The 21,673-nt window shown below is 46.3% G+C and overlaps 2 protein-coding genes across 5 annotated transcripts in view; one reads left to right on the top strand and one right to left on the bottom strand.

Annotated features, from left to right (window-relative positions):
- LOC148543077 (uncharacterized) overlaps window positions 1-21,673 on the top strand; it is a 105,203-nt gene that overhangs the window by 39,002 nt on the left and 44,528 nt on the right. The window lies entirely within an intron of this gene.
- The window catches only part of IL22RA2 (interleukin 22 receptor subunit alpha 2), a 29,049-nt gene continuing 8,579 nt past the window's right edge, over window positions 1,204-21,673 (bottom strand). Inside the window, exons 5-7 of the mRNA XM_088451997.1 lie at window positions 6,527-6,665; window positions 2,554-2,687; window positions 1,204-1,680 (exon numbers count right to left, since the gene is read on the bottom strand). Of these exons, the coding sequence (XP_088308123.1) occupies window positions 1,204-1,680; window positions 2,554-2,687; window positions 6,527-6,665 (750 nt within the window). The remainder of the gene's footprint in view (window positions 1,681-2,553; window positions 2,688-6,526; window positions 6,666-21,673) is intronic.

The raw sequence follows: 21,673 nt of genomic DNA, 5'->3' as shown, positions 1-21,673 counted from the left end.
CATTGTGATGCATACGCATGCGCAGATTGCAAAAATCGGCCACCAACGAGCGATCGCATCCTAGCGAGCAGGTCTATCATCTCCAAAGTCAGGAGGCTAACTGTGAGACTTCAGTTAGGCCATCCTGGAAGTGTAATAGTTGGAGGGCGGCTGCTGTGAAGCTAACAAGCAGGCCTGCCAACCCCTACTGTAACTCAAGAGTTCAGAGAGAAGTGTGCATCGGAAAGACAAGTTAGAGGGAGGTGTGGAGCTGACCTCTTGGGAGATCCAGGCCAGTGTCTACAGCATTGAGCATTTTAAGTATTGATATCAACTGCATTAGTTTAAACTGGGAGAACTGTGATAAAGAATATGTATACAGATATTTTTCTACCCATTACACAGAACACAGTAGCATTGATGGCACTTGTGGTATTCAACGTTCCTGCATGCCGGGTCTGACTTGCTGAGACCTGTAGTTCCACTGTAAAGAACAATATTAAATCTATCTTTTATCATGAGTGCGAGAAAGAGCCCTGGGCTGGTTGATCCTCAGGAGGGGGTACCCAATTTTATTTTTGGGTCCCTACTTTCCGAGGATTGGGCTGGCCAGTTTGATACTGGTTTTATAATATGGCAGGGGAAACCCTCGCTGCTTGTCTCACTGCTATAGAGTAAGCCCCCTGGCTGGTTCAGGTCGGTGCTGGTTACTGGAAAATCGTGGGGACCCCACGCCATTTCCCCCCCAACTTTTCAGTACCAGACGGCTCAGAGGTCCAGGACTGGTTATGCTTTTTTTGGTGGGCGACCCCATGCAAATTTGCTTTTTAACATGGACCTTTTATTTAAGCCTTTACACACAAATGCCTCCACAGATCATACTGATCTGTGCAGTGCTATGAATCTGCTGCCGACTGTCAGTGAATTCATGCTTCGATTTGGTAGAAGTCTATAGATTGATCGCACACACACCAGAAATCGCTGAGTCTCACCATCAAATCTAAATAGACAGTCAAATACGGTGATTAGTAAATTCATGGTTTTGAGAGTAAAACGTTCCAGCAATATTCAGCAATTATGTTTAGAAGTCAAACACGAATCTTAGTAAATTCACTCCTAGATGTCTATGGAAGGGGTGTTACATAGATGATATTAGTTATTTACACACTGGTCATTTTAAGCATTTAAATTATTGTGTTGCCCTTGAATATAACATGCAGTAAATTAAACATTTATGTAAAAAGGATCTAATTCTTCATCTTGATTTACATATAATGGTCCTGTTTTCTTGCAATTTTCCTCACAAGCAGTTGAGCTCTTATAGTACTCATCTTCATTAGAAAGGTGTGTATGATGTAGACCTGTATGTTTCTTTGAGTACCTTGCCTGTGATGACATCCAAACATTTGGACATTCTAACAAAAAATATTTCTCGGAAGGATTTGTACCATAAGTAGAATTTCTAAGTTCCACCATTTTCTCTAGAACACTCTGATCAATATCCTTTTGTCTGCAGTTGACATAGTCTTTTCCCCATGCTTCCGTAGAGATATACCGCTTGATTTGTGGACATTCCTTCACATTCTGCTCCTTGGATTCAGGAATATATTTACAAAACTCCATACCATCAAAAATGGAAGTAGTTATGAAGGATTCAACAGGTTTGTCTGCACTTGCCTTTGATTTCAAATGATGTAAAATCTATTGTAAATACAAAAAATGTAGAGTTCAGAGAAAGATATATATATATATATATATATATATATATATATATATATATATATATATATATATATATATATTGGGCACTACTTACTATTTGTCTATGCATGTTCTCAGACAGTGCAGATGAGTGTGTTTTGGATGCATTGTTCTCAGGGGCGTATTCAGAGAGGAGGGGGCCCATGTTCACCATACGGGGGCCCACTCCTCTCTCCCTGGCTGCTGTCAGTGAACTGACAGCAGCAGTAGACTTCGGACACTAGAGTGTGCCCGGACTATACTGTGCATGCGCGGTTCACCGATAAAATGGCATAGCAGCCATTTTCTCTGTGATTTCTTACTGTGCATGTGCAAAATACCCGGAAAATGGCCATGGCAGCCATTTTCCGGTGTTTTTAGCAATGCTACTCCGTGGGACATCTGAGAGGTAAGTATGAAAGAAAAAAGTATGGGTGCAGGGTGTGCGGTGCGGGCCCCCCTGGAACCAGGGATCCTTGTGCACCGCACACCCTGCACCCATTATAAATACGCTCCTGATTGTCCTTATTTCCTGTGTGAGACCATGGTGGTCAGTAACTCATTCCATAGTCCCCAGAAGACAAATGAGGTTGTTCCACTTTTGCCCACGTAAGAAGGCATTATGAACTCATTATGCTCCATTGTTCTTAGAACATGAATTGATCACACACACCATCATCCACAACTGCCTGTTCAAGACTGAACAAAAAGTTATATAATTAATATAATATATATAATTCACTTTCCATATGAGGGATTTCTGCTTACGGCCCATGGTTACTCATACCTGTCTTTATATGTTAGTTACCTATTTCATCAACAATTTCATCTTACCAGATTTGAAGGAAGACGCGTCTTCGGATTGAAGTGTCGGTACAGACTAAGGTGGATTGTCAGAATTACAACAATTGCCAGAGAACCAAAGGCGGCCAAGATTGATCCTATAATGACTTTTTTGACTGTTAAATCTAGAGAGAAATAGTTGATAATATTATAAGTATAATTATTCATATTGTAAGCTAGCAAATATTTATCAAAATCGATCTATACAGAGTTGGACGCCTATTTTCAGCCAGATCCTTTTCACATCAGTGTAGGCTGGTGTAGGAGGGCTCTGATAATGGTGACAACAACTATCAAGCTATGGCTAGTAGGCAAGCACACAACAAAGATGCATATAACCATGCATACAGGGGAATATATGCATTTAGTTCTGTATCTGTTCATATTTAAGAGTCATTTATTAACTGTAAATAAAACACAACCATCAAATATATGCAATCACCATCAGCTCCAGCTCATTTAAATATGTTGTTTTGTAAATGAAATTCCATATGCAGATCAGGCATACTGTGGGGCATATCCAATTAAGGGCCTGATTCAGCAAGGATCGCAGTTGCCAATACGCATGCAATCGGCCAATTGCTGCATTCTACACATGATTATGCATCGCAGTGCGCGGGCGCGTCCTGGCAACTGCCATTGGCACTGCGATTGCAGTGATTACGCAGACCAATCGCAGAGTAATTGACAGGAAGTGCCATTTTTGGGTGGTGACGGGGGGGGTGGTTGGCGAATCGCAGGCGTGCTAGTGCGTTTCAAAGCCTTTGCAGAGGCGTGCATAAATTAGCCACTGTGATGCCGTACGAAGCCTGAGGACTCATAACGTGCGATGAAGTTAGCAATTTATGAGTAAGGTCTGAACTTGTACAAGTGTTAGTGAGGCTGCGATGGTACACGATTATACCGATGGTTTTGCAGTCCTGCTAAACATTACAGATGTGTGTAAGGTAAAGTGGGCGTCCTTATGTAGTGTTGCAGCATAGTGATCCCAATGGATTAGCATACTATCGCAGTTGAACTGCGTGCGTAATCGCAGCTGCGATTGCAATAGCGATCATTGCTGAATCTGGCCCTGCAAAAAATTATGCGGACCTCACAACCAATTCTAGATTACCACGAGTATGCGTGCTCCCAACATCTATGGTATCCAATTAAAAAAACTGCTTGCAGGTTTTTTTGTGGACAAAATCCCGTAGGGGAGGAAAAAAGATGCAGAACAGAACACCGGCCGCTCCTGGGTCTCTCACCCTCCTGGTGGTCAAGTTGTGTAGAAGGTTGCTGGGAGGAGGAGGCATATGGGAGATGTAGTTCCTGGCTGGGTTAAGTGTAGTTTACGGGTGCAGGGTTAACGGCAGTAGTGTACTGTAGGTAGTGTGTGCGGGGAGGGGGTGCAGGGTTGGCGGCGGTAGTATACTGTATGTAGTGTGTGCGGGGATGGGGTGCAGGGTTAGCGGCGGTAGTGTACTGTATGTAGTGTGTGCGGGGATGGGGTGCAGGGTTAGTGGTGGTAGTGTACTGTAGGTAATGTGTGCGGGGATGGGGTGCAGGGTTAGCGGCAGTAGTGTACTGTAGGTAGTGTGTGCGGGGAGGGGGTGCAGGGTTAGTGGCGGTAGTGTACTATAGGTAGTGTGTGCGGGGATGGGGTGCAGGGTTAGCGGCGGTAGTGTACTGTAGGTAATGTGTGCAGGGATGGGGTGCAGGGTTAGCGGGCGGTAGTGTAGTGCAGTGTAGTGTAATGTGTGCGGAGAGGGGGTGCAGGGTTAGCGGTGGTAGTGCAGTGTAGTGTAATGTGTGCGGGGAGGGGGTGCAGGGTTAGCGGCGGTTGTGTACTGTAAGTAGTGTATGCGGGGAGGGGGTGCAGGGTTAGTGGCGGTAGTGTACTGTATGTAGTGTGTGCGGGGATGGGGTGCAGTGTTAGCGGCGGTAGCGTACTGTAGGTAATGTGTGCGGGGATGGGGTGCAGGGTTAGCGGCGGTAGTGTACTGTAGGTAATATGTGCAGGGATGGGGTGCAGGGTTAGCGGCGGTAGTGTACTGTAGGTAGTGTGTGCGGGGAGGGGGTGCAGGGTTAGTGGCGGTAGTGTACTATAGGTAGTGTGTGCGGGGATGGGGTGCAGGGTTAGCAGCGGTAGTGTACTGTAGGTAATTTGTGCGGGGATGGGGTGCAGGGTTAGCGGGCGGTAGTGCAGTGTAGTGTAATGTGTGCGGAGAGGGGGTGCAGGGTTAGCGGTGGTAGTGTAGTGCAATGTAGTGTAATGTGTGCTGGGAGGGGGTGCAGGGTTAGCAGCGGTAGTGTACTGTAGGTAGTGTGTGCAGGGATGGGGTGCAGGGTTAGCGGCGGTAGTGTAGTGCAGTGTAGTGTAATGTGTGCGGGGAGGGGGTGCAGGGTTAGCGGCGGTAGTGTAGTGTAATGTGTGCGGGGAGGGGGTGCAGGGTTAGCGGCGGTAGTGTACTGTAGGTAGTGTGTGCAGGGTTAGCGGCGGTAGTGTAGTGCAGTGTAGTGTAATGTGTGCGGGGAGGGGGTGCAGGGTTAGCGACGGTAGTGTACTGTAGGTAGTGTGTGCGGGGATGGGGTGCAGGGTTAGCGGCGGGAGTGTAGTGCAGTGTAGTGTAATGTGTGCGGGGAAGGGGTGCAGGGTTAGCGGTGGTAGTGCAGTGTAGTGTAATGTGTGCGGAGAGGGGGTGCAGGGTTAGCGGCGGTAGTGTAGTGCAGTGTAGTGTAATGTGTGCGGGGAGGGGGTGCAGGGTTAGCGGCGGTAGTGTACTGTAGGTAGTGTACGCGGGGATGGGGTGCAGGGTTAGCGGCGGGAGTGTAGTGCAGTGTAGTGTAATGTTTGCGGAGAGGGGGTGCAGGGTTAGCAGCGGTAGTGTATTGCAGTGTAGTGTCATATGTGCAGGGTTAGGAGTAGTACCTGTCCTGTGCCTGGCTGGTCCTTTGAAGCTGTCTGCGACGCTGGAGAAGAGACGGAGGAGTAGGACAGCGTTGCAGAAGGTGAGTAATTACAAATTAATTAAGCTAATTGGAAACTTCCAATAGCTTAATTTGTCATAATGGGGGGGGGTCCAAAGGGTTCCAGAGCAAGTGTCGACAATTTTTCCTCAAAACAGGTGCTCAAAAAATATTAAGCGCTCACAAAAAAAAAGACTTACACCTTATTGAATACCAAAAGATTTTTTTAGTAAACTCGAACCTATTTGGATATGCCCCACAGTATGTTGATGTGCATGTAGCTTATAGACCATAGCAGGAATGTCTTATCTCCCACCTAGATCCACCCCTCAAATTCACACATTTTGTAATGGCCTCAGTCAAAAGTATGTGTGTGGTTATGTATAGAGCTATATGAATGGCCGGTAAATACTGTTTTATGATATAATGGCATTGGTACACTAGGTCTGAATTGCTGCATGTTAGCATAATAAATTACTTTTTTAAGGTGGCAATTACCATTCAGGCATATGTAAAAGCACAAAATGCACTAGATCAATTAAGTGATTATTTAATTATACTAATATACAAGTTATATTATTACTTATATGACTTGTTCACACCAATGTTTTCAGTAGAACATTCATAGCACGTTTGTACTACGTACTAGTGAACTGAACTGATCATATTATTTTCAAACAGAGAAATGATCTTTACAGTACTAACTGCTGAATGTGATATTGATGCTCAATTTCAATGTGCTCTCAAGTATAGTGCATAGCACATATTTACCTACTTATGCCATTGCCACTTAGGAAGATTCGGGAGGTGGGGGTACCAAGGTGAAAGGGGCAGGGCATGGTCCAGTTAATGTACAGTACTCCTAACATTTGCTCCATTACACTGAATGAGGGCTGGGCCATTTCTCCCATTTCACTGGAGAGGTGTGAAGGATGCGGAAGGGTTGTCTATTTGCCCTGGAGACCATGAGAACTGCCCTAATGTCGGGTGAAGTGGAGTCAGAGAGATGTCATACCTTTCAGTTGCACACACTGCTTTGGACTTCGGCTACTTGTTATTTCCCCAAACTTCATATTTACACTGATGCAGTAGTTCCCAGGTACTAGATCTGTTATGTTCCATACATTTTCCTTTGTGATTTCTGTGTACAGCAACTAAAATAACATATCAAAATGTAATACGGTAAATAAAATTTTACTTGTATAATTGATATAATGTACCATGTATATATTATTTATGTAATATTATTATTATTATTATTAAGGCCATGGGGTAATTCCCGTGGTCATGATCATCATGATTAAAGCAAAGTATACACCAGAGACGTGCAGTTAGGGTAGGCAGTAGAGACAGAGCCTTGTAGTGAGGCCATTTTGGAGCTCAGTGTTTCCTGGAAATGTTTCAAGTTTTTAAAACTTCTCTTGTGGGCATAGACTTTACATACAGTATTGGAGAACTGCCTCTGAAAAGCTTTTGCCTCACGGCCTTAATGTAATGCTACAGAGCAGCACTTGCCTCCTGTCACTGTGGAGGTGTCTGCACTTTGGTGTACTGGGGTGGGATCCGCACCCCCCTTGTGACACCACTGGCCTCTGCTATCTTGGAGGAATCTTTGACAGGATTTGCCCACTGGATTCTGATGTTTGTCTACCATACCTCAGGTGGCATTTGAGACTTTTAAGAAATTGTACTGTAAATTAGACCATGTAGAGACTTCCTTTACTTTTCTCTTTAATTTTTTTTTTGTTTGCTGCATTTTCTACTCTTTCGCCATCAGAATGTATTTGTTGATAATACTTTCGTTACTTCATAATGGAGCCAGTCAGCCTCCCTCCCCTCATTTTGAGGTTACAGTATCACTGGGCCCAGTGGTCCTAGAAAAGTGGTGGAACTTGTTCAATCGAAAGGGGCGTGGTCCCACAATAGTATTCCCAATTCAATTCACATTACACCACATAGAAGTGTCCCTAATTCATGTTATGACACACAGCAGTGCTCCTTTTACACAATGCCCACATTTGTGCCCCTTATACACAATGCCCCCAGTAGTAGTGCCCCTAATACACATAATGCCCACAGCAGTAGTGCCCCTTATACAATGCCCACTGTAGTGGTACCCCTTATGCAATGCCCTCAGTAGTGGTGCCCCTTATGCAGTGCCCCCAGTAGTTGTGCCCACAGTGGTAGAGCCCCTTATGCAGTGCCCACAGTGCCAGTGCCCCCAGTAGTAGTGTCCCTTATGCAGTGCCCACAGTGGTAGTGTCGCTATGCAGAACCCACAGTAGTGGTGCCCCTTATGCAGTGCCTCCAGTAGTGGTAGTGCCCCTTATGCAGTGCCCACAGTGGTAGTGCCCCTTATGCAGTGCCTACAGTGGTAGTGCCCCTTATGGAACCCACAGTAGTGGTGCCTTTATGCAGTGCCCCCAGTAGCAGTGCCCCTTATGCAGTGCCCCAAGGAGTGGTGCCCCTTATGCAGTGCCCCTTATGCAATGTCCCCATTAGTAATGCCCTCAGTAATAATGCCACCAGTAGTAGTGGTCGCAGTAGTAGTGGCCGCAGCAGTAGTGCCCCCAGTAGTAGTGCCCCCAGTAGTAATGCCCCCTGTAGTAATGTTCCCTGTCATGATGTCCCTCCCTTAGTTCACATTGCGCTGGAAGATGGAGCTCAGGAGTGACGCCCAGTTCCGGCCCACTTTAACCCCTGACTGGGCCTAATTCAGAGATGTATGCAAACCCAATGGCTTGCATACCTCACAGATGATTACTGATCAGCAATGCACGTGTGCAAATCAGTTGATATGACGACGGTTGCAGTGACCCCTAAGCCACAGTATGAATTACATGCTGCGGCCATTTGGGGGCAGCGACAGTAAGCATTTTAAAAAACGGGTGTGTTGTTCTGTAGGCTTGCAGAGGCCAGCGTCTGTGTCTTTTGATGCAGATTTCCTGGCCTTGGCAAAGGCGTTCCAGCAGCTAATATGAGTAAGCTTAGGCTTGATGGCTTCCCTGTGGTGATCCGATGCCGCGTCTCGCAGCACTTGGATCTGTAAAGGCCAGTGGGCTTCATTAGCATTCAGACTCCTCCTGCAGCATGTTCAAAGACACAGCAGTGATGCAAATAATGTACAGCGACGACATTGTCTGACATTGTCAGGCTGAACATGTTCAGGGATGAGGGAGGGTGGCCGGCACTGAACGAAATCTTTCATGATTTTGTACAGTGTTTGTGGTCAGTGTCGTTAACAACTGAGCACATCGGGACACGGGACGAAGTTTTATCTAAGCTGAATATAGTTATTTGTTAAGACTTGCAGTGGAAAAAATAGAAATCATATACAGTATTTCTCAGTTCTTGTTGTTTGGTTATGATGTTCTGAGTCCCTCTAGTGGCTAATGCTGGGTACACACTAAATGATGTGTGTACCCAGCGACATTGGCAGCAATGGACCCGGCAGGGGTCCCGGCATCGGCAAGTGCTACACACTTGGCGATGTTGGCAACGATGACGAGGGGGGGAGCGGGGAAATGCTGCATTCAGCAGTATGGCATCGCTAACGACATCCCCAGATTGAGCTGCAAATACAGATGACTGGGGATGTCGTTAGCGACCCGTGGGAGCGTGCATTGCGAACTATCTAGTGCTTACACACTGGACGATAAAACAAATTTGTTATAACGATGTGTCGTTATCAGCAAAATCGTTTATAATGTTGTCTAATGTGTAAGCACCTTAAGAGTCATATTATTTTATTAATTTGATAAATAGGGGTCTATTCATCATCATTTCATTTCTACAAAAGTAGGTGAATATGAACATGTTCACCTGCAATTGTAGAAATTAAGTTATTGGGCTATTTATCAAGAATAATCTACTTTCCTTTTTCTCACGGAATGGCCCGCTGTCCCCATACACTAGTATCAGAGATATCTCCTACTTACCTTTCTCTCACGGAATGGCCCGCTGTCCCCATACACTAATATGGGGACAGAATTCATCAAGCTCCAAAAATATTATGGCGAATGCTCCTGATACCCGCTCCTTCCCTATTGGAAGGAGTCCCGGGTCGCGAAGAGGGATCCTTTCGGATCACTCCGTCCCTGTATGACTCCTTTAGCCGGACGTCGGGGCTCTTGTGTATGCGCACTCCTGTCACTGCTCTGAAAAGGAGCAGTGAAGCCGCTCACAGGGACAGCTGATTTCACATCAGCTGTCACCGCGCCAGAGCAATGATGAATTGCTCCAGAATTTGCGGTGAGTTAGAATATTAATTATCGGAGTCCGAATGGACCCTGATAATTTGCATCATGAATAGGCCCCTATGCCTTATAAGAGGATTACAAGAGAGGCCCACATTGTCTCCTATACTGCAACCTGAACTTAAGCTGTAATTTACCAGTATAGGCAGCTGATCAACAGTATTTACTGCAAAAAGGGAAGTGAAAGAATCTAAGAGAACTTGCACGTGGCCTCTGTATGATAACATTTTCCTGGAGTGCTGCATATACACAGACCATCTATACACCTACTGAACTGCTCCGAACACTGAGGATCTGGTGTTCCCGCCTGACTCGGATCCCACTTCGAGGCCGAACGTCATCCTCCGGACGTCGGATTCTCGCGAGTGTTGGTTTCTATATATGACGCTGAGATCGGGACTCGGCACCGTCTCACTCGCACGCTGCACACTGCTCTGCTCATTAGAGTGGCTGTGTCCAGATTCACAAGTGGCTGTGCTGGTAAAGTAACTGTAGGGGGCACACTGCACGCTGATGTATCCTGCATTATAGTCTGCTGATTAAATTGGCTGTGTCCAGACTCACAAGTGGCTGTGCTGTTAAAGTGATTGTATATAGGGGGCACACTGCACGCTGAAGTATGCTGCGCTATATTCTGCTGATTAGAGTCCAGACTAGTAAGTGGCTATGTGTACAAGGCATGTTGATGTATGCTGCACTTTTTTAGAAAGTTTACAAGTATACAATTACTGTGATTCTGTTGGCTGTGTATACAAGCACTGTGACTCCTTGGGCCGTAGCCCACTGTGTAAACAAGTACTGTGACTCTGCTGGCCACTGTGTATACAAGCACAGTGACTTCTTGGGCAGTAGGCCACTGTGTATACAAGTACAGTGACTCTGTTGGCCATACCCCACTTCCCAAGGACAATTCCATCTTGCTTTACCTTTCATTTCTGCCACTGCTGTGTGTTAATGTTTCATAGATGTTCTTTAAACTGTGGTGTCTGTGCCGCTGATCTGTCGCTTAGTAACCAGCCAGCTCACTGCAGCTGTGATTATAGCTTTTTTTTTGTCAATTTATGTAAAAAATTCAAATTCAAATCCAAAACAAGTCACGGCGGTTTGGCAAATCCAAATCCAAAACCGGATGAAGAAGCAGAACCAAATCCAGCAAAAATGGTCCGGCGCACATCTCTAATTGTCAAGGAGACTCCCTGAAATAGTAGCAATGTTCCTGACTCCCCGAAAAGTCTAGCAATCTCCCTAGTTTCACCTTACCCCCATTATCTAGCTGTTAATTAAAAATAATCAGAGACATATACATTGAAATGGTAAATCAGTGCCATTTTCCTGCATTGGCTATAATTAGGGGTGAGCGGGTTCGGATTTCTGAAATCCGAACCCCCCCGAGCCCCCCCGATCCGAGTCTGATCCGAGTCAGGCTCGACTTTTCCCGCCTGACTCGGATCTGAAATCGAGGCAAAACGTCATCATCCCGCCTTCCGAGTCTCGCGGGTTTTGGATCCTATATAAGGTACCCGCGTCGGCGCCATTTTCTCACTCGGCTGTGGACAGTGAAGAGGGAGGGTGGGAGTTAGGGCTGGCTGGGCTGTGTAGTGTAGTGTAATGTAGTGCTGCTGTTGTCCACTACTTCAAAGTCCATAGGGGCTGGCTGTGTTGTGCTGTGCTGCTGTTGGTAATAGGGGCTGTGTCCACTACTTCAAAGTACATAGGGGCTGGCTGGACTGTGTTGTGCAGTCAGTTCTCCATAGGGGCTGTGTCCACTCCAAAGTCCTGTGCAGTGTCCCAGTCCTAAAGGGGTGCTGTAGTGTTGTCCAGGGGGTGCTCTGTCCATCAGGGGTGCTCCCTCCAAGTGCTAAAAAAATAATATATTTTCTGTGTTTGTGAATTGTGTGCGCAGTAGCCGCACGTGCATCAACAAAGTAGTGCCAAGCGTGCGCCTGTGTCATAAGTAAAGGGCCGGCTGGCTTGACCGTTAAAGGGTGCAGTAACCCCCAAAGTACACTCCAGTCCAAACCAAAAAAAAAATTATTTTCTGTGTTTGTGAATTGTGTGCGCAGTAGCCGCACGTGCATCAACAAAGTAGTGCCAAGCGTGCGCCTGTGTCATAAGTAAAGGGCCGGCTGGCTTGATCGTTAAAAGGTGCTGTAACCCCCAAAGTACACTCCAGTCCAAACCAAAAAAAAAATATTTTCTGTGTTTGTGAATTGTGTGCGCAGTAGCCGCATGTGCATCAACAAAGTAGTGCCAAGCGTGCGCCTGTGTCATAAGTAAAGGGCCGGCTGGCTTGACCGTTAAAGGGTGCTGTAACCCCCAAAGTACACTCCAGTCCAAACCAAAAAAAAAATTATTTTCTGTGTTTGTGAATTGTGTGCGCAGTAGCCGCACGTGCATCAACAAAGTAGTGCCAAGCGTGCGCCTGTGTCATAAGTAAAGGGCCGGCTGGCTTGACTGTTAAAGGGTGCTGTAACCCCCAAAGTACACTCCAGTCCAAACCAAAAAAAAAATTATTTTCTGTGTTTGTGAATTGTGTGCGCAGTAGCCGCACGTGCATCAACAAAGTAGTGCCAAGCGTGCGCCTGTGTCATAAGTAAAGGGCCGGCTGGCTTGACCGTTAAAGGGTGCTGTAACCCCCAAAGTACACTCCAGTACAAACCAAAAAAAAAATTATTTTCTGTGTTTGTGAATTGTGTGCGCAGTAGTCGCACGTGCATCAACAAAGTAGTGCCAAGCGTGCGCCTGTGTCATAAGTAAAGGGCCGGCTGGCTTGACCGTTAAAGGGTGCTGTAACCCCCAAAGTACACTCCAGTCCAAACCAAAAAAAAAATTATTTTCTGTGTTTGTGAATTGTGTGCGCAGTAGCCGCACGTGCATCAACAAAGTAGTGCCAAGCGTGCACCTGTGTCATAAGTAAAGGGCCGGCTGGCTTGACCGTTAAAGGGTGCTGTAACCCCCAAAGTACACTCCTGTCCAAACCAAAAAAAAAATTATTTTCTGTGTTTGTGAATTGTGTGCGCAGTAGTCGCACGTGCATCAACAAAGTAGTGCCAAGCGTGCGCCTGTGTCATAAGTAAAGGGCCGGCTGGCTTGACCGTTAAAGGGTGCTGTAACCCCCAAAGTACACTCCAGTCCAAACCAAATAAAAAAATGTTTTCTGTGTTTGTGAATTGTGTGCGCAGTAGCCGCACGTGCATCAACAAATTAGTGCCAAGCGTGCGCCTGTGTCATAAGTAAAGGGCCGGCTGGCTTGACCGTTAAAGGGTGCTGTAACCCCCAAAGTACACTCCAAACCAAATAACAAAATATTTTCTGTGTTTGTGAATTGTGTGCGCAGTAGCCGCACGTGCATCAACAAAGTAGTGCCAAGCGTGCGCCTGTGTCATAAGTAAAGGGCCGGCTGGCTTGACCGTTAAAAGGTGCTGTAACCCCCAAAGTACACTCCAGTCCAAACCAAATAAAAAAATATTTTCTGTGTTTGTGAATTGTGTGCGCAGTAGCCGCATGTGCATCAACAAAGTAGTGCCAAGCGTGCACCTGTGTCATAAGTAAAGGGCCGGCTGGCTTGACCGTTAAAGGGTGCTGTAACCCCCAAAGTACACTCCAGTCCAAACCAAATAAAAAAATATTTTCTGGTTTGTGAATTGTGTGCGCAGTAGCCGCACGTGCATCAACAAAGTAGTGCCAAGCGTGCGCCTGTGTCATAAGTAAAGGGCCAGCTGGCTTGACCGTTAAAGGGTGCTGTAACCCCCAAAGTACACTCCAAACCAAATAACAAAATATTTTCTGTGTTTGTGAATTGTGTGCGCAGTAGCCGCACGTGAATCAACAAAGTAGTGCCAAGCGTGCGCCTGTGTCATAAGTAAAGGGCCGGCGGGCTTGACCATTAAAGGGTGCTGTAACCCCCAAAGTACACTCCAGTCCAAACCAAATAAAAAAATATTTTCTGTGTTTGTGAATTGTGTGCGCAGTAGCCGCACATGCATCAACAAAGTAGTGCCAAGCGTGCGCCTGTGTCATAAGTAAAGGGCCGGCTGGCTTGACCGTTAAAGGGTGCTGTAACCCCCAAAGTACACTCCAGTCCAAACCAAAAAAAAAATTATTTTCTGTGTTTGTGAATTGTGTGCGCAGTAGCCGCACGTGCATCAACAAAGTAGTGCCAAGCGTGCACCTGTGTCATAAGTAAAGGGCCGGCTGGCTTGACCGTTAAAGGGTGCTGTAACCCCCAAAGTACACTCCTGTCCAAACCAAAAAAAAAATTATTTTCTGTGTTTGTGAATTGTGTGCGCAGTAGTCGCACGTGCATCAACAAAGTAGTGCCAAGCGTGCGCCTGTGTCATAAGTAAAGGGCCGGCTGGCTTGACCGTTAAAGGGTGCTGTAACCCCCAAAGTACACTCCAGTCCAAACCAAATAAAAAAATGTTTTCTGTGTTTGTGAATTGTGTGCGCAGTAGCCGCACGTGCATCAACAAAGTAGTGCCAAGCGTGCGCCTGTGTCATAAGTAAAGGGCCGGCTGGCTTGACCGTTAAAGGGTGCTGTAACCCCCAAAGTACACTCCAAACCAAATAACAAAATATTTTCTGTGTTTGTGAATTGTGTGCGCAGTAGCCGCACGTGCATCAACAAAGTAGTGCCAAGCGTGCGCCTGTGTCATAAGTAAAGGGCCGGCTGGCTTGACCGTTAAAAGGTGCTGTAACCCCCAAAGTACACTCCAGTCCAAACCAAATAAAAAAATATTTTCTGTGTTTGTGAATTGTGTGCGCAGTAGCCGCATGTGCATCAACAAAGTAGTGCCAAGCGTGCACCTGTGTCATAAGTAAAGGGCCGGCTGGCTTGACCGTTAAAGGGTGCTGTAACCCCCAAAGTACACTCCAGTCCAAACCAAATAAAAAAATATTTTCTGGTTTGTGAATTGTGTGCGCAGTAGCCGCACGTGCATCAACAAAGTAGTGCCAAGCGTGCGCCTGTGTCATAAGTAAAGGGCCAGCTGGCTTGACCGTTAAAGGGTGCTGTAACCCCCAAAGTACACTCCAAACCAAATAACAAAATATTTTCTGTGTTTGTGAATTGTGTGCGCAGTAGCCGCACGTGAATCAACAAAGTAGTGCCAAGCGTGCGCCTGTGTCATAAGTAAAGGGCCGGCGGGCTTGACCATTAAAGGGTGCTGTAACCCCCAAAGTACACTCCAGTCCAAACCAAATAAAAAAATATTTTCTGTGTTTGTGAATTGTGTGCGCAGTAGCCGCACATGCATCAACAAAGTAGTGCCAAGCGTGCGCCTGTGTCATAAGTCAAGGGCCGGTTTGGACATCTGGTCCGGACTGAAGGACGTGCCAACAATTTCTGACAAGTCTACTGTCACTGCATATGATACTGTCCTCAAAGCAGCAGCGACAAGCGTGCGTCTGTCTGTTAAAGGGTGGTGTAACCCTCAAAGTGCGCTCCACAAACAATAAAAAAATTCTTCTTTTTTTTTCTGTCTTTGTGAAATGTGTGGGCTGTAGCCGCACCTGCATCCTTAAAGCAGCAGCGACAAGCGTGCGTCTCTCTGTTAAAGGATTACATCGGTGACAGCATCCAAGTAGGCATGTCAGACAGTCCGTACCTGTACTGGCAGGAAAAGGAAGCAATTTGGAGGTCCCTGTACAAACTGGCTCTATTTTATCTGAGTTGCCCCCCCTCCAGTGTGTACTCCGAAAGAGTGTTTAGTGCAGCCGGGAACCTTGTCAGCGAAAGGCGTAGGAGGTTGCTTCCACAAAATGTGGAGAAGATGATGTTCATAAAATGAATTATCAACTCTTCCAGGGAGACCAGCCTCCAGAACGTACAGAGGGACCTGTGGTTCCAGCAGGGACGAATTAATACTCTGTGAGAATGAGGATGTACACACTGAAGAGGGTGAGGAATCGGTGGATGAGGAGGATGAGGATGACATCTTGCCTCCGTAGAGCCAGTTTGTGCAGGGACAGATTAATTGCCAGCTTGTTTTGTGGGGGCCCAAACGAACCAATCATTTCAGCCACAGTTGTGTGGCAGACCCTGGCGCTGAAATGATTGCTTTGTTAAAGTGTTCATGTCCTGTTTATACAACATAAGGTTGGGAGGGCCCAAGGACAATCCCATCTTGCACTTCTTTTTTTTCTTTGAATTATGTACTGTTTGGGGCCTAGTTTTTCAAACTGCCATCCTGTATGCCACTGCAGTGTCACTCCTAGATGGACCACGTGTTTGTGCCGCCCACTCGTATCTCTTAGCATAGTCATCCAGCTACCTCGGTGCAACCTTTTGGATATAAAAACACTATTGTGAGGTGTTCAGAATAGACTGGAAATGAGTGGAAATTAAGGTTATTGAGGTTAATAATAGCATAGGAGCAGAAAAACACACAAATTCTGTGATTTTAGCTGTTTTTATGCTTTTTAAAAAAAAAAAAATACAGATCCAAAACACAAAACCCAGAACCCAAAACACGGAAGGGTGGTTTTGGCAAAACCAATCCAGATCCAAAACACGAAGAAAGATCCAGATCCAAAACCAAAACACAAAACACGAAAAGTGGCCGGTGCACACCCCTAATATATATATATATATATATATTAGGGATGTGCAGGCTCGGTTCTACTCGGTTCCGTTCGGTTCTTTTTACCGGATCTTATTGGGTTTCAGCTGTCACGAGTTTTGGATAGCCAATAAGGTTCGGTAAAAAGAACCGAACGGAACCGAGTAGAACCGAGCCTGCACATCCCTAATATATATATATATATATATATATATATACACATGCATATATAAACATATATAATTAAAATATAATATATAAGTACTTCAAAAATCTATCTAGATATCTTTCAGCTTTAGATGTAGCAATGTGCTTTTGAAACTGCACCTGAGCAGGATTTGCCCATCAGAACAGCCATGCACAAGCCTGGAGCCGTCAGTGTAGATCACAGACTAAAGGTATAGAAAGAGTGCTGCTTGTAGTGTATATGCAACAAATATCAGCAGCGGGGAGATCTGATCTGTGTATGTACACTGTGCCGGCAGCTGAACTCACTGGCAAGGGTACTCAGGGGCGCCAAGTGGGGGGGCAGCGGGTAATTTACACGGGCCCGGGCATGCTGGAGGGGCCCAGCGGGGTCCGGATCTGGAACCGCTCCCCCCCTGTTACATCACAGCCGCCCAGCACATGCTGCTGTGTGCTGGGCTGCACTGGGAGACTGATTGCGGCTGCTAAGAAGCAGCCACAGCAGTCTCCTATGCCTGTGGGGGGAGCGATAAAGCTGATCGAGCCCCCCACTGGTTATGCGCCGGGCTGAGGGTGCTCACTGCGCCCCCCTCGAAGCGGTGCTGCAAATCTTTCTCTTTTTTTACCTAAGGGGGCGTGGCCACATCTCCCGCGATTAGGCCAGACAACCTCTTTACCGGGGCCCGGCGCGGCTCTTGACGGGCCTGAGGGTACTTGAGGTGTGCTAGTAACACCTGGGTCGGGAATCAGTGGCTGTGTTCAGGTCTGCCATCAGAAATTGTGGGGCAGAAACTCCATGTGTAAGGTTTCTAACTGCCATGCGAAAGGTGATAGGTTTGAGTCCTGGGTATGAAATATATGTCTTAAATAAAAGAGGATGTGACTGAAGGTGCAAATGAGAATGATTATAAACAGAACGTTGACAGGCCTAAGCAGCACCCTCTGTCCTGCGGTGCCCTGTGCCCTAGCACATGTTGCACCACCCTAGTTATTAGGGGTGTGCACCGGCCACTTTTCGTGTTTTGTGTTTTGGTTTTGGATCTGGATCTTTCTTCGTGTTTTGGATCTGGATTGGTTTTGCCAAAACCACCCTTCCGTGTTTTGGGTTCTGGGTTTTGTGTTTTGGATCTGTATTTTTTTTTTTTTAAAAAGCATAAAAACAGCTAAAATCACAGAATTTGTGTGTTTTTCTGCTCCTATGCTATTATTAACCTCAATAACCTTAATTTCCACACATTTCCAGTCTATTCTGAACACCTCACAATAGTGTTTTTATATCCAAAAGGTTGCACCGAGGTAGCTGGATGACTATGCTAAGAGATACAAGTGGGCGGCACAAACACGTGGTCCATCTAGGAGTGACACTGCAGTGGCATACAGGATGGCAGTTTGAAAAACTAGGCCCCAAACAGTACATAATTCAAAGAAAAAAAAGAGGTGCAAGATGGAATTGTCCTTAGGCCCTCCCACCCTTATGTTGTATAAACAGGACATGAACACTTTAACAAAGCAATCATTTCAGCGCCAGGGTCTGCCACACAACTGTGGCTGAAATGATTGGTTCGTTTGGGCCCCCACAAAACAAGCTGGCAATTAATCTGTCCCTGCACAAACTGGCTCTACGGAGGCAAGATGTCATCCTCATCCTCCTCATCCACTGATTCCTCACCCTCTTCAGTGTGTACATCCTCATTCTCACAGAGTATTAATTCGTCCCTGCTGGAACCACAGGTCCCTCTGTACGTTCTGGAGGCTGGTCTCCCTGGAAGAGTTGATAATTCATTTTATGAACATCATCTTCTCCACATTTTGTGAAAGCAACCTCCTACGCCTTTCGCTGACAAGGTTCCCGGCTGCACTAAACACTCTTTCGGAGTACACACTGGAGTGGGGGCAACTCAGGTAAAATAGAGCCAGTTTGTACAGGGACCTCCAAATTGCTTCTTTTTCCTGCCAGTACAGGTACGGACTGTCTGACATGCCTACTTGGATGCTGTCACCGATGTAATCCTTTAACAGACAGACGCACGCTTGTCGCTGCTGCTTTGAGGATGCAAGTGCGGCTACAGCCCACACAATTCACAAAGACAGAAAAAAAAAGAACAATATTTTTATTGTTTGTGTAGCACACTTTGAGGGTGTCACCACCCTTTAACAGACAGACGCACGCTTGTCGCTGCTGCTTTAAGGATGCAGGTGCGGCTACAGCCCACACATTTCACAAAGACAGAAAAAAAAGAACAATATTTTAATTGTTTGTGTAGCACACTTTGAGGGTGTCACCACCCTTTAACAGACAGACGCACGCTTGTCGCTGCTGCTTTAAGGATGCAGGTGCGGCTACAGCCCACACATTTCACAAAGACCGAAAAAAAAAGAACAATATTTTTATTGTTTGTGTAGCACACTTTGAGGGTGTCACCACCCTTTAACAGACAGACGCACGCTTGTCGCTGCTGCTTTCAGGACAGTATCATATGCAGTGACAGTACACTTGTCAGAAATTGTTGTCACGTCCTTCAGTCCGGACCAGATGTCCAAACCAGCCCTTGACTTATGACACAGGCGCACGCTTGGCGCTGCTACTATGTTGATGCACGTGCGGCTACATCGCACACAAGTCACAAACACATTAAAAAAATAGTTTTTTATTTTTTGGAGCACTTTGAGGGTTACACCTCCCTTTAACAGACAGACGCACGCTTGTCGCTGCTGCTTTGAGGATGCAAGTGCGGCTACAGCCCACACAATTCACGAAGACAGAAAAAAAAAGAACAATATTTTTATTGTTTGTGTAGCACACTTTGAGGGTGTCACCACCCTTTAACAGACAGACGCACGCTTGTCGCTGCTGCTTTGAGGATGCAAGTGCAGCTACAGCCCACACAATTCACAAAGACAGAAAAAAAAGAACAATATTTTTATTGTTTGTGTAGCACACTTTGAGGGTGTCACCACCCTTTAACAGACAGACGCACGCTTGTCGCTGCTGCTTTAAGGATGCAGGTGCGGCTACAGCCCACACATTTCACAAAGACAGAAAAAAAAGAACAATATTTTAATTGTTTGTGTAGCACACTTTGAGGGTGTCACCACCCTTTAACAGACAGATGCACGCTTGTCGATGCTGCTTTAAGGATGCAGGTGCGGCTACAGCCCGCACATTTCACAAAGACCGAAAAAAAAAGAACAATATTTTTATTGTTTGTGTAGCACACTTTGAGGGTGTCACCACCCTTTAACAGACAGACGCACGCTTGTCGCTGCTGCTTTGAGGATGCAGGTGGAATCTAGACGGGATTTGGAACCGGGACACACTACCTCCATCAATTGTCTAAATCCCACTGCACTAATGGCGGATACCGGACGCACGTCTAACACCAACATAGCAGTCAAGGCCTCAGTTATACGTTTTGCTTCAGGATGACTGCTGTCGTACTTCATCCTCATCGCTAGGGACTGTTGGAGGGTCAATTGTTTAGTAAAAGTAGTGATGTTCCTACTTCCTCTCTGGGATGATGAACAACTACCAGCAGCAGCAATAGCACTAGGAGGAAGTGGTTCTTGATCTTTCCCTATTTTATTTTGATCGGAGAAAGTTTGGTCCTCAATTTATGTTATATTGACATATACGTGCGGCTAAAGCGCACACAAACACAGAAAATATTTTTTTATTTTTGCTGGAGAGTAGTGCACTTTGTGGGTTACACCACCCTTTAAGAAATGAGCCAGCCGGCTCTTTACTTATGGGACAAAGGCGCACGCTTGGCGCTGCTCCTTTGTTGATGCACGTGCAGCCACAGTGCACACAAGTCACAAACACAGAAAATATTATTTTTTTTGGTTTGGAGTGTACTTTGGGGGTTACAGCACCCTTTAACGGTCAAGCCAGCCGGCCCTTTACTTATGACACAGGCGCACGCTTGGCACTACTTTGTTGATGCACGTGCGGCTACTGCGCACACAATTCACAAACACAGAAAATATATATTTTTTGGTTTGGACTGGAGTGTACTTTGGGGGTTACAGCACCCTTTAACGGTCAAGCCAGCCGGCCCTTTACTTATGACACAGGCGCACGCTTGGCACTACTTTGTTGATGCACGTGCAGCTTCTGCGCACACAATTCACAAACACAGAAAATTATTTTTTTTTGGTTTGGACTGGAGTGTACTTTGGGGGTTACAGCATCCTTTAATGGTCAAGCCAGCCGGCCCTTTACTTATGACACAGGTGCACGCTTGGCACTACTTTGTTGATGCACGTGCGGCTACTGCGCACACAATTCACAAACACAGAAAATAATTTTTTTTTTGGTTTGGACTGGAGTGTACTTTGGGGGTTACAGCACCCTTTAATGGTCAAGCCAGCCGGCCCTTTACTTATGACACAGGTGCACGCTTGGCACTACTTTGTTGATGCACGTGCGGCTACTGCGGACACAATTCACAAACACACAAAAATATAATTTTTTTAGCACTTGGGGGGAGCACCCCTGATGGACAGAGCACCCCCTGGACAACACTACAGCACCCCTTTAGGACTGGGACACTGCACAGGACTTTGGAGTGGACACAGCCCCTATGGAGAACTGACTGCACAACACAGTCCAGCCAGCCCCTTTGGACTTTGAAGTAGTGGACACAGCCCCTATTACCAACAGCAGCACAGCACAACACAGCCAGCCCCTATGGACTTTGAAGTAGTGGACAACAGCAGCACAGCACAGCACAGCACAACACTACTCTGCACTACACTACACAGCCCAGCCAGCCCTAACTCCCACCCTCCCTCTTCACTGTCCACAGCCGAGTGAGAAAATGGCGCCGACGCGGGTTCCTTATATAGGTTCCAAAACCCGCGAGACTCGGAAGGCGGGATGATTACATTTTGCCTCGATTTCAGATCCGAGTCAGGCGGGAAAGTCGAGCCTGACTCGGATCTGCCTCGGATCGGGGGGGCTCGGGGGGGTTCGGATTTCAGAAATCCGAACCCGCTCACCCCTACTAGTTATGGCTCCCTCTGATAGTATTTCACAATTTAGTCATGGTAAATCTGACTTGATCGCATTTGCCATTATGGGAAATGCAACCAGGATTCGGATTAGATGCAAATTTTAGGCATGGAGGAAATTTTTACGAAATGTCCTCCAAAAGCCCT

The sequence above is a fragment of the Taudactylus pleione genome, unplaced genomic scaffold (assembly GCF_031769625.1).
Source record: "Taudactylus pleione unplaced genomic scaffold, aTauple2 ptg000006l, whole genome shotgun sequence".
Taxonomy (NCBI): Eukaryota; Metazoa; Chordata; class Amphibia; order Anura; family Myobatrachidae; genus Taudactylus; species Taudactylus pleione.
The sequence above is the reverse complement of the archived record's forward strand: the minus strand, read 5'-3'. Positions and strand labels throughout refer to the sequence as shown.